Below are 16689 nucleotides of genomic sequence, written 5' to 3'. Positions count from 1 at the left end.
TGTGTATGCAGGCACAACCCTAACCGTAAACTGTCTGTGTCTGAGGGTTGTGCTTCTGTACATATGCGTATGTTGATGCAAGTCCGGCATATACCCGGCATATACCCGCATTAACATCCATTAATTTGTATGGGTGGCTGTACCCAGCACCAGTATTAAAACCCGCCTTTTAGACACGCACTGAACTGCAGCATTTTCATACCGTCCTAGCAGTCCGTCCTCGCTCTTCGTGTTTTGCTGGATTGCTGCATATAATACATTGATCTAGAAGATTTCTATAATTGCAATACTGCGCTGCGATTTGTCATAAGAAATGTAGGTTTTCTCCATCCTGTAGTTTCTCGGGTCAGTGAGCGCGCGCACTTCTCCTAGATTGTCATAAAAGGTATATTTTAATCCTAAAGGCTAAAACTGGATGCATTAGGAAGTGCCATATAACTGAATACACACACACACACACACACACACACACAGTATATACTGTATATATACATATACTGACATTTTGTAACATAATTGGCTTCCTGTTTCCATTATTTGCATTGCATGTATTGCCCCGGGTAATTAGCGGAGGGATGCTACTGCTTAGCGCAGTCGATCTTTCTTAATGCAGAATGTTTCCTCCAGCAATTCACAGAAGAGCGTCCATCGTTGTATAACACGTCTATACGTGGCACAGAGAGAGCTTGTATTACTTCATAATTCATTGTAACACCTTATGGCTTAGTACGTGGCTTTAAGTGGACCCGTCATCAGAAATTTGTTTCATGCTAAGTGCATTAATGTCAATGGTGGGAGCAGAACACTTCCAGGTATTAGATCCCAAATTTCTGATCTAGCGTTGTTGCATTTTCGTGGAATTTTATGAATTTGGAATTTCCGAGCCGAATCAGATTTTCAGTGCACAAAAAGGCTTTTAGGAGGAAGGAACCAAAGGTTCCTCCAAAGGATGTTTCTGACTTGTATCTGCTTCAGCTGTTGTCTAAAAACCCCTTAGCTTGACTGCCAGTCCCACCAGGTTCCTCCCTTCCTTAGCTTGACTGCCACTCCCACCCTTCCTTAGCTTGACTGCCACTCCCACCCTTCCTTAGCTTGACTGCCACTCCCACCCTTCCTTAGCTTGACTGCCACTCCCACCCTTCCTTAGCTTGACTGCCACTCCCACCCTTCCTTAGCTTGACTGCCACTCCCACCCTTCCTTAGCTTGACTGCCACTCCCACCCTTCCTTAGCTTGACTGCCACTCCCACCCTTCCTTAGCTTGACTGCCACTCCCACCCTTCCTTAGCTTGTACCACCAGGTCCCACCTTCCTTAGCTTGACCGCCATTCCCACCCTTCCTTAGCTTGACTGACATTCCCACCCTTCCTTAGCTTGACTGCCAGGGCTACCAGGTCCCACCCTTCCTTAGCCTGACTGCCAGTGCCACCAAATCCCCCCTTCTCAGCTTGACTGCCAGTGCCACCAGGTCCCACCCTCTCTTAGCTTGACTGCCATTGCCACCATATCTCACCCTTCCTTAGCTTGACTGCCAGTGCTACCAGGTCCCACCCTTCCTTAGCCTGACTGCCAGTGCCACCAAATCCCCCCTTCTCAGCTTGACTGCCAGTGCCACCAGGCCCCACCCTCTCTTAGCTTGACTGCCATTGCCACCAGATCTCACCCTTCCATTGCTTGGCTGCCAGTCCCATCAGGCCCACCGTTCCTTAGCTTGACTGCTAGTCCCACTCTTCCTTAGTTTGATGTTAGATTTGGACTCAATTTTATGAATTTGAATGTTCTGAGCTTAATCTTATTTTCTGTCAATCCAAAGAAACAGCTGTCACTCTTCACCCAGCACTTCTTTATTTGTAAATTCCAGTAATTTCCAAACTCCAAGACTGCCAGTGCTACCAGGTCCCACCCTTCCTTAGCTTGACTGCCAGTGCTACCAGGTCCCACCCTTCCTTAGCTTGACTGCCAGGGATACCAGGTCCCACCCTTCCTTAGCTTGACTGCCAGGGCTACCAGGTCCCACCCTTCCTTAGCTTGACTGCCAATGCCACCCGGTCCGTCCCTTCCTTAGCTTGATGTTTGGACTGAATATTATGAATTTTGATGTTCTGAGCCTAATCTGAATTTCAGTGTTATTTTCTGGCAATTCAAATTCCCCAAAAAAGTGTTTTGGGAGACAAGGTTGCTCCAAAGGTTGTTTCTGCCTTACATCTGCTTGTGCTGTTGCTGAGTACCGTTAGATTAACTGCCAGTCCCGGCAGGTACCACCCTTTCTTAGCTTGACTGCCAGTGCCACGAGACCCCATCCTTCCTTAGCCTGATGTTAGATTTGGACTGAATTTTATGTATTTGAATGTTCTTAGCTTAATCTGAATTAATTAATCTGAATCTGCCAGTCTCACCAAGTCCTACTTTTCTATTTTAGCATCCCTGGTAGAATTTTTAAAGGAAGTTCAGGCTGTTCTTTGGCCCCATAATCCCGTCATGCTGGTCACCCTGGAGCTTCCCAAACCATTCTGCACAATTCTCCATAATTTGCTGCTCTACAATACACACTTTTTTGGATCGTGGTTTAGAGTTTCCATCAACTTCAATGTTACTTCTGGTTTGGAATTTCCTAAATTCCGAGGTACATGAATTTTTAAAATGTTTGCTCATCTCTACCAGGTATTGATCAACTCTCACCAGAGATCACCGTAAGTTCCCTGCAAGAGCCTTCATCCTGGTGCCTGTGCACTTCTTGGCTGTGATCACAAATGCCTTCTGCTTTTCTTAGCTCGCTGAGGGCAAAGACACCAAATTTATGAAGGTGGAAATTGGCTGTAGACCAAAGAAAGTGAGGAAAACACTTGCAAGATTTAGTATGCCATATGCCCAGCGGAGCAGAGCGCTGGCCTGTATAAAAAGGCAAATGTTAGCTCACACAGCTGTGAGGTGAAATCTTTGTACTTCAATACTGGCCAACATTGAAAAAAAAACCCTTGGCTTTCAACATTCAAAATAGGAAATTAAAAAGATCACATGACTGTAAGAATGAAAAAATAAGTGAAAATAGTAAAAAATTAGGGATGCACCAATACCGATACTAATATCGCTACCGATACCAAGTATTAGGCCGAGTACTCGCCCAAATGCTCCGATACTTACCTCCAAAACCGGAACTTCTGGTCAGAGGGAGATCTCGCTCTGAACGGCAGTGCCGAGGGAGCATGGACAAGGCTTCCTTTCCAATCCCTGTTACTAGGCAGCCTGGCTTCCTAACCAATCAGGAAGCCGGATGGCACATAATGACCCGCCTCCCGTCTTCCTGAATGGTCAGGAAGCCAGGCTGCCTAGGAACAAGTGAAGCCGGCTTCCTAGCCAATCAAGAAGCTGGGAGGCGGGTCATGACGCCCCATCCGGCTTCCTGATTGGCTAGGAAGCCAGCTTCACTTGTTGGTAGGCAGCCTGGCTTCCTGACAAATTAGGAAGCTGGAAGGCACCTCATGACTAGCCACCCAGCTCAGCTGCAGGTTGGGGCATTCCCTGCCTGGCACCTGACCATAAACGGACAGGATGCTTGTGTTTGTATCTACCTTAAATGGCCACATATATCACTGCACCCCGACCCTTGGCTCAGTCAAGATGCGGGCAGGGAATTCCCCAATGCAGGCAGAATACTATAGCCCAATTAGGGTAGGGGGGGTTCCCCCATCCCGTTGGGCTGAACAAGGAGAATAAATTGTCAGTGTATGGCAAGCTTATGGTTCAGTGGTTAGGTTGAGGTGGGATAGGCTTTCCTGAAGAGATGAGTCTTAGATGTCAACTATGACTCCTCTGGTGTGTCTGGCATCAGCTCTTCCTTTATGGAGACTTCACAAGGACATCATCTGAAACATCTCCAACCTCTCCCAACTCCCATCACCCCCAAGGCCCCATAGCATCCACATGGGCTGCTATGGCTATAGTTATGCCATCAGTAGCTCAGGATCCTCCTGTGGACCCAGACAGGAAACAGGAAGTGCTCTTATCTCTTGATATGATTGATGTTACACAATATTACCCGGAAACAATGTACAGTAGCCAATGCCAAAAAAGAATAGGCCGGCTAGACAGAAAAAAAATCACCCTGACTTCAACGACCTATTCAAAACCATAAACATTTTCTTAATATTACCATATGTAATCTCGGCGTATCCCTTAATACTTGAAAATGTTAACCGAGTGCTAAAAATACCGTAATTGCAAATAAATTCTCTGCACAGAGCATGAGCCGTCCAATAATATATTCAATCTATAAAGCACAGCTGCTGCTGCTGCTGCTGAGGCCGGGGGCCAGCAGGTGTCTCCGGCAGACAAAGCGCTGGCACAGCAGAAGCGTAAACGTTCTTTTCATTTTACGGCCTCCGAAGTCGTGTGAATAAAGGAAACCAAGTAATTGTTTACATAAACAATGCATTTACAGATCTGAAAACAGGACCTGTCGCCTACAGCACATTAGAGGGTCAGTCCACCTCCATTTTTCATTTTTCGGTAGCATTAAAGGGGAAATATGGGCAAAATAAAAAATGGCATATATATATACGATGCGGTCTGCCTATAGTAGTAACAGACCAGTTTTGTTTTTTCTGGTCTTCCATTGTAACATCATGTTATTACCTGTTGATCCTGCCAGTAAATGTACGTCCCTTAACCTCCTTGGCGGTATTCTCGAGTGTGGCTCGGGGTTCATTTTCTGTACCATAAGCGGTAACCCCGAGCCACACTCGGGAATAAATAGCGCGTCTGTTACCTAGTCCCTCAAACCACGCTGTGTCCTCAGGTCGATGCCGGCATCCGTCTTCTGGGTTCCGTCCCTTGTGAGCGTCCGCGTCGCAGGGGGCGGAACCGGCGGGAGATTCAAAAGTGAGCAAAAAAAACCCCAGAACAAAACCCGAAAACAAATAGAATGAAAAAGGAAGAAAAAAAAAGAAAAAATCATACCGCCAGGGAGGTTAAGAGGGTGACAACAGCAGAGGAATTAAGTAGGAGCCTTGTTACCCTGTGGACAGGGTAGGTTCAAGCTGGCCATGCACTGCTCAAATTTTGGCTGTTTCCCGCTTTAATAGAAAATACCCAAATTTGACAGTTTGAATTGGACGCTATTGGAGCTATTTTTGGCACCTGTCAGATCCCGCCCCAGCCCCCACTTTCTGACACAGCCAAACAGCACCTGCATCCAATCAGATGCAGGCACTGTTCAGGTATTTAGCAGATTCTGGAGCAGCGGCTACTGAATACAAAGGGGATTCCTTCACAGCGTGGATGGGGGAATTTCTCTTGTTTAGCCTGCAGGGCTGAATGAGAGAATTCCATAGTATGTATGGTCAGCTTAAAGCACAACTGAAGCCAAAACGTTTTTTAGTTTTGGATAGAGTAAGGGAGGGCTGGCTTTTTTTTTTAACCATTTGTGTCCCCTTGGGGAGATTTCCTTCATTTCCTGTCCTCTACATACACTTTAAAAATGTTTTCGCCTTCCCACATGTGGTATCGGTAAAGGATCTGGAAGGCACGGCATGCTCCTTTGAGGGGGAGTGCCATTATAACGTGCTGTTTGATACAGATCCTTTACAGATAACCTGTAGGAGGAGGTATACGTGTTGAACCAGCTGTTGTGTGAATGGCATGAAAACGAATGTTCTTAGGGTAATTTCTCCTCTGGTTGAATGTTCTTCAATGGGTTCATTCATACAGAACATAGTGAATGGGGACAATACCTCATTGTGGCCACTAGATGGAGCTGAGGATCATAGGAAATAAATACATGTTATTAATGAGTTACAATGATACAATTAAAAAGACCAATGGAAGGAATGGGCATATAAATGTCACCATTGCAACCCCCGTAGTATCATTGGGTATTGAAGAACATTTGACCAGAGGAGAGATGACACTAAGTACATTCGATTCTGCCCCATTCTCACAGGGATTACAAATAGACCCCAAAGCGTTGTCACCCTAGGACAGGAAGTGCGTTACTGGCAGGATCATCGGGTGAGAATAAAGCTGCAATATTGTAGATTTTTGTTCTCGGGAATTAGATACACTTTCACGGAAGGAAAGATCTAAGTTTGGTTTCATTTTTCCCTGTCGGGTATTTCTCTCTCACAGCTACTTGTCAATAAATGAAACATACTTCTGTCTCCAATCCTTTCATCTCCTCACCGCCACTTGTTACCGGCTCACAATTTGACTTTGGAAAGATGCATAAAATATACTCGAAACACACAAAAGTTCTCATCACGCGGTATCAAGATAATCAAAAATAGATCACGAAGGAAGCAGACAGATATCATCAATGATCGGAGAGCTGCCGACAATCAAAGGGTTTGCAAAGTAAGACACATAGAAGGCTATAAGATGAATTAAAATTCAAACATGGTCACATGTCCCGCTCCCCTCTTTCCCCCTCAGGGCCATTCCATCCTCCCGAAACACGGGGTTTCTACTCCCCACAGGTTGCTGTTGTGTTTTTAATCTGGCGTGGTTCTGCATCATCCAGAATGGAAGAAGACGGAGAAGACTCTGCAAGAGCCCGAGCATTGGGCCCGTGAGCCACTGATACTAGTTGCAATGCTTCACTGTCTCCGGTGCAAAACAATAATGAATGCACATTTGTCTCTCTTCTGAATATGTGTGCGTGTCAGAAGGTGGACTTTACCTTTAAATGCAACCGAATTGGACTTGAGATCAGCCCTTGGAAAGCAAAGGAGAGAGACCGGGGAAGGCAGTGGCAGCACTAAGGGGCAATCCAATGTGCTGCAATGCATATGTGATGGAAAAGAATGCGAGAGTAAACAGAGGAAGGAACGTATCAGTCTTCCGCTGCTCCTTAATTGTACAATCAAATGCTGTGGGTTGGGAGGTGACCAAGCTGTATTGCTCAATGATGGTAGGGCAAAGTAAGGTCCTCAACACCAAACTGATCACACCATGTCTTTATGGAGCTGGCTTTGTACACAGGGGAAAGTCATGGTGGAGCAGAAAAGGACCTTCACCAAACTGGTCACACCATGTCTTTACGGAGCTGGCTTTGTACACAGGGGACAGTCATGGTGGAGCAGAAAAGGACCTTCACCAAACTGATCACACCATGTCTTTATGGAGCTGGCTTTGTACACAGGGGAAAGTCATGGTGGAGCAGAAAAGGACCTTCACCAAACTGGTCACACCATGTCTTTACGGAGCTGGCTTTGTACACAGGGGACAGTCATGGTGGAGCAGAAAAGGACCTTCACCAAACTGATCACACCATGTCTTTATGGAGCTGGCTTTGTACACAGGGGAAAGTCATGGTGGAGCAGAAAAGGACCTTCACCAAACTGGTCACACCATGTCTTTACGGAGCTGGCTTTGTACACAGGGGACAGTCATGGTGGAACAGAAAAGGGTCTTCACCCAACTGGTCACACCATGTCTTTACGGAGCTGGCTTTGTAGACAGGGGCAGTCATGGTGGAACAGAAAAGGACCTTCACCAAGCTGGTCACACCATGTCTTTCTGGAGCTGGCTTTGTACACAGGGGACAGTCATGGTGGAACAGAAAAGGGTCTACACCAAACTGTTACCGCAAGGTTGGAAGAGCACCATTGTCTACAATGTCTTCGTATGATGGAGTATTAACAGAACCTTCACTGGGAACACCTGAACTTCGATGTTCCAATTCACCCCAAAGGTGTTCCACAGGGTTGAGGTCAGGACTCTGTGCAGGACACTCAAGTTCCTCCACACCAAGTCTTTATGGAGCTGGCTTTGTACACAGGGGACAGTCATGGTGGAACAGAAAAGGGTCTTCACCAAACTGTTACCACACGGATGGAAGAGAAGAATTGTCTACAATGTCTTTGTATGATGTAGTATTACCAGAACCCTTCAGTGGGAACACCTGAGCTCATTTTTTTGGTGGGAGGGTCTACATTCATTGTCCGTACAGTTTAGTGCAGTGGTTCTCAACCAGTGTAACCTCAGGACCCACATTTGTCCTTGGTCATGAAGTTGCGACCCAAGTTGCACTGCACGTTTCGGGTGATCGAACTGTGGGTGGGAGGTGCGTTTGGGGTGTCAGTAAAAAGATCCACCCAGTCTCCATACCTTACAAGAACTGGAGTGGATCATCAGACTGGGGTCCAGTGTGAGCTGCTGTGCTGTGACAGAGCTCCATCCATATGTGCAATGCTTGTACAGCTCCATTTGAATACCCTGTAGAGATGCCTGGAGCCAGAATGTGACATTACTCTGGCCCAGGCAACTTTACAGGACACGTGAGGGAACTGTACATATGGATGGAGCTCCCACACGGCCATAGCCCCAGCCCATCCCACCTCAAGCTGACACTCGGCAGTGGGCAGCATATTTTAAATGGCTGTTTGGCGTGCAAGAACTGACAGTGCTGCAAAAGGAGGAGGCTGAGGAGCCTCGCACCTAGAAAAGTGGAAGGAATATGGCGACCCACTGAACATGGGATCGCGACCCACCAGTTGAGAACCAAGGGTTTAGTGTATATAGGTCTCGGATAAGCAGCTCAGATTGGGATCACATACAAGCCAAGATCAAGGAAAGCAAACAGTAAAACAACACAAACATCCCCCTTGCGTTAAAGGCTACAAAATCTTTTCTGGAAATGATCAGCCAGCTAAATAAAAGCTTTATTATTTGGAATGTTGATAATATTTGGAACGAGCTCCATTGTCTGCCATTGTAGTATTTCAGATTTACATTTTGTGTGACTTGCTTGTTAAGTAGCATTCAAAACACTTGAGCGCCATCTGCTGGGACGTCGCGGCATGTCCTCCAACGGTGCCGGCCAAAACAGGCCGATATAAAAGACAAATGAATGCAGCTCCGTGTTCATTAAAAATCGTTCCATCGCCAGCAGTGCAAGTAGCTGAATTTTAATGGTCAGCCTCTTGCAGTCCCTGGACAGCAGAGCTCAGGTTGGGAGAGGGAGAAGCATCTCAATGAGCCAATCGGTCATGCTGCAGTGCTAACGAAGAACAGGCTAGTACGGTAGTAGGAGGAGAGAGCAGAGAGATGAGCTCATCAGTGTGCTGCTACTCTTTTCACTGTCCAATTACAGGCTGGGGGCGGGACAAGACCTGCAAACGCTACTTAACTGTAGCAATCAGGTCTCCTGCTCTGCCAGACGGGGCTGTGCCCAACATATCCTTAGACCAGGATTTCTCAACAGGAGCAGTGGCGGGCCTAAGGAATAAAGGGCCCTGGTGGATCTCACTGGCCCCCCAACTCCCCCCGGCGGTCTATGCACCAGAGGAGCTTACACTTCAATGTCCCCCCACAGTCTCACACTGTTTTTATACATTATATACTGTAGCTCTGACATATACCGCAGTGCTCTATAGAGAACACTGAGCCAGTCACATCAGTCTCTGTACACAGGAGCTTACACTGAAATGCAGAATGGCACCGGCTGTAGGGGGGACTACAAGTGGCCAAGACCATACAGCATGTAGGCGGGGTTCACTCTCAAGGTGTTGCGTGTTCCCTTTGGGTTGGCTCTGGTAACCCCGTGTATGCAACTCGACACCAGGCACCCCACGGTCAGGGGCCACGGCTCTGGCCTCGTGCAAACACTCCCACACGTGTAGTACTGCGCACACAGGGCCTCATGGCTTCCACCGCCTATGTGGTATTCGGCGCTTCCTCCCCCGTAGGGAGAAAGGCCACCATGAACGACACCCTATGTCGGGCATAGCCCCATTGCACACCTACCCTCCTCAGGATGGTTACAGCCACGATACAGTCCAACATCACACTCCTGTAGAACCCCTCCTTCTCAGAGGTTGGAGGGAGAAGAACCAGTCTTTTCTGGGTTTTACTTGAAGGTATAAACAGAACAAGGCATACGTTCAGCCACCCCCGGGTGGGATGACGGCACAATTCTCGATAGTTGCATAGTGATACAATTTAGAGAGAGAGAGGTACATCAGCCCAGGTGCAGCCCAGAGTCCATGACTTACTTCGGCCAGAGGTCCCCTGGCAAATATCGTCAGTACTACAGCTTCTCACTATTCTCTGGACTCCCATCCTTGTCAGTCCTAGCTCGGTGGTTTCCCCCTCTGGGGAAACTAGGGAATCTTTGTAGCTCTACATCAGGGGTAGCCAAACTCCAGCCCTCCAGCTGTGGTGAAACTACAAATCCCTTGATGCATCTCTCTCCGGGGGTCATGTCTGTGTAAAGCACCTGACGGATTATTGAGGATCACAACTGTGGAGAATGACACACATGCAGTTCTAATACAGAATCTATCTAGTCCTGTTGCGGCATATCAGTTTGGGTTCCAGGTTTCACTCTCAGTCTCAAGGGAGAGTTTGGATCCACGAAATCATCTGCCGACTTATTTATGAGATACTACTTAGGAATGGTTATTTACATCATAATCCACCCTGGTAGTGAGTGCGCAACATGATGAGGGTGTAGGTTCGTAGAGAAACTGGTGGTACATAGGAGCAGGAACTCAATCCCCAGATGATACTCTATGGCCACATGCAATAGTGTGAACAGCAGTAAAGCTCCAGTAATGCTTATAGCACCATGTACTCCCAATTGCCCAGCATACAGCAAGTAAATAGCAATAGCTCCGGTATACATCTAGCACCATGTACTTCCAATAGCATAGCATACAGCAAGTGAGATAGAAAGAGCTCCAGTAACATGTATAGCACCATGTACGTCCAATTACAAGAGATACAGCATTGAACTGCCTGACACAAGGATACTTGCGGTCTCCCAATAGACTTGCACAGCACTCAGGTTGGTTCCCTGGAAGATAGGACTGGAGGCACGATTCCCTGTGACCCTACTGCTGTCCTGAGTGAGCGGACCGAACACAGGCGTTCACGGCAATAGTGGAACGCCGTGTGTAGCGGCCGGTCACTATTTATGGAGCCGGAGTTTGTGGAGGCGGGCTCTCCTGCGCGTCACACGGCCGCCGTGTACCATCGTGGAGCGCACCGTGTGACGCCGCATCTGTCTATGACGCCACTGCAGCCCAGGGAGGACCCGAGAATGCGATCTCGTTACAGTCTGTGGCTGTGAGAATCTTGCAATGCCTCATGGGATTTGTAGTTCCACCACAGCTGGAGGGCCGGAGTTTGGCTACCCCTGCTCTACATAGTCCTAGGCCTGGTCCTGTCCTTCCCATGGACCAGCCTATGTTTAAGAAACAGTCTCCCTCCGGAGACTCTGCATACAGTCCTAGACTTCTGCTCCCCTGTACTGAACTCCACAACTGACTTCACTTCCCCTCTCGGGCGCCCCCTATACATCAACTCTCCTGGGACACAGAGTCTCCCCAGGCCAGAGCTGCATCTATCTCCAGGGCCCCATGGGGGCATCTAGTGGCCATTGGCCGTACTGCACCTACCTACAAGCATTTTAACAGGACAGGTTCCACTCAGAACAGGCCTCGCCATGGTCGACCAAAGCAGTTCACGTGCACGCGCTCAGCGTCATATCCAGAGGTAGACGTATGAGTGCTGCCAGCATTGCTGCAGAGGCTGAAGGGGTGGGGGGTCAGCCTGTCAGTGCTCAGACCATACGCCGCACACTGCATCAAATTGGTCTGCATGGCTGTCGTCCCAGAAGGAAGCCTCTTCTAAAGATGATGCACAAGAATCCCGCAAACAGTTTGCTGAAGACAAGCAGACTAAGGACACGGATTACTGGAACCGCGTCCTGTGGTCTGATGACACCAAGATAAACTTATTTGGTTCAGATGGTGCCAAGAGTGTGTGTGCGGCAACCAGGTGAGGAGTACAAAGACAAGTGTGTCTTGCCTACAGTCAAGCATGGTGGTGGGAGTGTCATGGTCCAGGGCTGCATGAGTGCTGCTGGCACTGGGGAGCTACATGCCAACATGTAACAGTCAAGCATGAAGCAGAGCATGATCCCCTCCCTTCAGAGACTGGGCCGCAGGGCAGTATTCCAACATGATAACGACCCCAAACACACCTCCAAGGCGACCACTGCCTTGCTAAAGAAGCTGAGGGTAAAGGTGATGGACTGGCCAAGCATGTCTCCAGACCTAAACCCTATTGAGCATCTGTGGGGCATCCTCAAATGGAAGGTGGAGGAGCGCAAGGTCTCTAACATCCTCCAACTCCGTGATGTCGTCATGAAGGAGTGGAAGAGAAGTCCAGTGGCAACCTGTGAAGCTCTGGTGACCTCCATGCCCGAGAGGGTTAAGGCAGTGCTGTAAAATAATGGTGGCCACACAAAATATTGACACTTTGGGCCCAATCTTTTTTTCAGATCCTCAGAGAGTTCTTCTACCGTGAGGTGCCATGCTGAACTTCCAGTGACCAGTATGAGAGAGTGAGAGCGATAACACCAACTTTAACACACCTGCTCCCCATTCACACCTGAGACCTTGTAACACTAACGAGTCACATGACACCGGGGAGGGATAAATGGCTAATTGGGCCCAATTTGGACATTTTCACTTAGGGGTGTACTCACTTTCGTTGCCACCAGTTTAGACATTAATGGCTGTGTGTTGAGTTATTTTGAGGGGGACAGGAAATGTACACTGATATACAAGATGCACAGTCCCTACCTTACATTGTAGCCAAGTGTCATTTCTTCGGTGTCGTCACATGATATGATATCATCAAATATTTAAAAAAATGTGAGGGTTGGACACTCACTTCTGGGAGATACTGTATATGTGATGGTCAGGTGTCCACCAACAATGGCCATATGGTGTACATAATCACATACAGTGTAGGATATATGGTGGTGCCCTTCTTTTGGAAAGCCTTCCCTGAAGAGTGGAGGATGTTATAGCCACCAAGGAGGTTACAACTCCAGAATAATAGCCATGGGGAAGGAGCAACTGAATATTAATGGCCATTGTTTTGCAATGGGATGTCCAACAAGCCTATATACATGTGATGGTCATGTGTCCACCAACAATGGCCATATGGTGTACGTAACAATCACATACAGTGTCGGAAAGATGGTGGTGGAAGCCTTCCTGGAAGATCGGAGGATGTTACAGCAACCGAGGAGGTTACAACTGCAGAATAATGGCCCTGGGGAAGGGGCAACCCCATATTAATGGCCCTGGGGAAGGGGCAACCCCATATTAATGGCCCTGGGGAAGGGGCAACCCCATATTAATGGCCGTGGGGAAGGGGCAACCCCATATTAATGGCCGTGGGGAAGGGGCAACCCCATATTAATGGACGTGGGGAAGGGGCAAACCCATATTAATGGCCATTGATTTGGAATGGGATGTCCAACAAGCTTGAATCCATGTGATGGTAAGGTGTCCACCAACAATGGCCATATGGTGTACGTAACAATCACATAGTGTAGGAAATATGGTGGTGCCCATCTTGTGGAAAGCCTTCCCTGAAGAGTGGAGGACGTTACAGCCACCGAGGAGGTTACAACTGCAAATTAATGGCCATGGGGAAGGGGCAACTCCATATTAAATGTTCATGGTTTTCGACATAAAATGTCCTACAAGCTCCTACCGGTAAGATGGTCAGGTGTCCACCACGGTGTGTGTAACATCCTACACCAGGGGTGGGCATCCTCGGCACGCCAGCTGTGGCGAAACCACAAATCCAACCATGCCTCTGAGTGTCACGCCTGTGGCTTTCAGAGCCTTGCAATGCCTCATGGGACTTGTAGTGGCACAACAGCCGGTGTGCCAAGGCCGCCCGCCCCAGTCCTACATCCAATTTTGTTTTTTTCTAAAGACTTACTGAATATCTGGCGGCACAAAAACACGGCACTCGGCAAGCGTTTTATTTCGGCGTCTCGAAGTCGGATCGTATAAAAGAAGAATTCGGGATTCTGAAAAAGCTCAAACGTTTATTTCCTAGTCAGGTTATTGGAATTTAGAATCCGCGTCCGTGATTTGGGACCGTCTGGAATTAGAAAAAGAAGTCGCATAGAAGTTTTCAATACGGAGCCACCGAAATAATAGAAACCCCCCCTCCCCCCCCAAGACATAAACAGAATGAAGCCTCCAGTAACGATACAAGGTACCCGGGGGCAGAACTCCAACGGGATACATCCCATAATACACTGAGAGATCCCGCCCCCGAGGAGTACAAAGATAACGGAGGAAGTGGTATAGCTCAAAGCGCAACTGAACTTTCACTGAAAGCAGCCGAATACATTCCAAGCGCATCAAAACCTAAAGGTGTGCAAAGCCAGCATGCTGCAAAGAAAGGACCCTTACTCTGTGGGGATGGGGGGAAAGCAGTGGTCTCTCTGCTGAGGTTGTGACATGTCCCCTGATGAATCAGAGCTAGAGTTCTCCAATCAGCATAGAGTGAGCTTTGCTGGAGAGCACTAGCTCATACACAGCAGAAAGGCCATGGTGGACCTCTGCAGAGACACCACTGCTTCCCTACATACAGGAAAGGTCTCCCTACAGCAGGGGTAGCCAAACTCCGGCACTCCAGCTGTGGTGGAACTACAAATCCCATGAGGCATTGCAAGATTCTCACAGTCAAAAACATGACTCCCGGAGAGAGATGCATCATGGGATTTGTAGTTTCACCACAGCTGGAGGGCCGGAGTTTGGCTACCCCTGCCCTACAGCATGCTGCACAGAAGGACCCTTGCTCTGTGGATGGAAGCAGTGGTCTCTCTGCAGAGGTTGCGACATGTCCCCTGATGAGTCAGAGATCTCCAATCAGCAGAGTATGAGCTTTGCTGGAGAGCATACACAGCAGAAAGGCCATGGTGGACTTCTGCAGAGACATCACTGCTTCACTACATACAGGAATTGTCTCCCTACAGCATGCTGCAGAGAAGGACCCTTGCTTTGTGGGTGGAAGCAGAGGTCTTTCTGCAGAGGTGCGACATACCCCCCGATGAGTCAGAGCTAGATATCTCCAATCAGCAGGGAACATAAGGGTTTGTTGCTTGCAGAGCTCTAGCTCATACACAGCAGGAAGGCCATAGTGGACCTCTGCAGAGACACCACTGTTTCCACACAGAGGAAAGGTCTCCTTATAGCATGCTGCAGAGAAGAACCCTTGCTCTGTTGGTGGAAAGCAGTGGTCAGAGCTAGAGATCTCCAATCAGCAGAGAGTGAGCTTTGCTGGAGAGCTCTAGCTCATACGCAGCAGGCAGGCCATGGTGGACCTCTGCAGAGACACGACTGCTTCCATACATACAGGAAAGGTCTCCCTACAGCATGCTGCAGTGAAGGACCTAGAGATCTCCAATCAGCAGAGAGTATGAGCTATGCTGGAGAGTTCTAGCTCATACACAGCAATAAGAGCATATGTTGGACCTCTGCAGAGATACCACTGCTTCCATACATAAAGCAAGGGTCTCTCTCTACAGCATGCTGGCAGGGGGCAGACTTTTTTTTTTTACTCGGGCCGAGACTGCTTTATAATACAGAAAATGACCTGTGAGACTTTGCATGTCTTCAGTCTTCTGGGTTGGCTGACGCCCAGCATTATTCATCCTGGAAGACCGAGAACATACCGTGAGTGCGGGGCGTCATGGGCCAGCCCCTTGAGGGGGGTCGCCACGGCACCCTGTACTTGCAGTGTAAAGATGCAGAGAGTGGCGCTCTCTGCATTATTATGGATCGCCCACCACCAGGAGAGGATCTGAAGAGGACCCTGCAGGTCAGTTAATGACCTCTGCAGAGAGACCGCTGCTTCCACACGGTTTTTCCTTTTGTTTTGATGCGTCTGGAATGTATTTGGTTGCGTTTGCGCTGAAAGTCCAGATGGGCTTCAAATGCGTTTCTTGGCACAAAAAAACAAAACAGTGTCCTCGTTAGGAAAGTCCTCCTGCGTTACATACAGTGATGACGGCCGACCTCCCGAGACAGGAAAATACCTCAATTTAAATATATAATTTATTAATTTTTTTTCTCATTGAAGGCGCAGCGCCAACCGCAGCCGTTCCCGATCCGTTTCGGGACCGCCGCCTTCGCACCTCCGTGGAATAGAGGATCACACGAAGGCCGCAGGAGTCGTTGGCTGTGTGCGGAAGTGGCCTCCACCCGGTGAGAGATAAATATAGAGTCTGGATCTTGGTTGGCCATCTGTGCTATATGCTTCAGGACGTCCTTCTTCGTAATGATTCCCAGCAGTCTCCTGGAAGGGAAAACAGGAGGTCAAACAGGAGGTCAAACAGGAGGTCAAACAGGAGGTCAAACAGGAGGTCAAACAGGAGGTCAAACAGGAGGTCAAACAGGAGGTCAAACAGGAGGTCAAACAGGAGGTGTGGGGGGTTTCACGTAATTTTCAGGTCACAAACTGCACATTTTAGGCCTCAGGACCCCCTGAACCAGGGGGTGCTCAGGGAGGGCCCTGAACCCGGGGAGTGCTCAGGGAGGGCCCTGAATCCGGGGGGTGCTCAGGGAGGGCGCTGAACCAGGGGGTGCCCACGGCGCTGAACCAGGGGGTGCCCACGGCGCTGAACCAGGGGGTGCCCACGGCGCTGAACCAGGGGGTGCCCACGGCGCTGAACCAGGGGGTGCCCACGGCGCTGAACCAGGGGGTGCCCACGGCGCTGAACCAGGGGGTGCTCAGAGTTGAGCACTTCCAGGTTCATCCTTCACAGAGGAGATCAGAGAATGAATGTTCACTCAGCTCCAGCTGCTCTCTATTCATTCATTACAAGAAAACATAAACATCCAACACATTCCAAGGACTCAAACATTATATG

General features: G+C 48.7%; 1 protein-coding gene across 1 annotated transcript in view; it reads right to left on the bottom strand.

Annotated features, from left to right (window-relative positions):
- Positions 1 to 264: 264 nt before the first annotated feature.
- The window catches only part of CLCN5 (chloride voltage-gated channel 5), a 32837-nt gene continuing 16412 nt past the window's right edge, over positions 265 to 16689 (bottom strand). Inside the window, exons 11-13 of the mRNA XM_018564245.1 lie at positions 15913 to 16115; positions 2679 to 2813; positions 265 to 368 (exon numbers count right to left, since the gene is read on the bottom strand). Coding sequence (XP_018419747.1) covers positions 265 to 368; positions 2679 to 2813; positions 15913 to 16115 — 442 coding nt within the window. The remainder of the gene's footprint in view (positions 369 to 2678; positions 2814 to 15912; positions 16116 to 16689) is intronic.

This window comes from Nanorana parkeri, unplaced genomic scaffold (assembly GCF_000935625.1).
Source record: "Nanorana parkeri isolate BGI_ZX_2015 unplaced genomic scaffold, ASM93562v1 scaffold740, whole genome shotgun sequence".
Taxonomy (NCBI): Eukaryota; Metazoa; Chordata; class Amphibia; order Anura; family Dicroglossidae; genus Nanorana; species Nanorana parkeri.
This window is presented reverse-complemented; position numbering and strand designations above follow the sequence as displayed.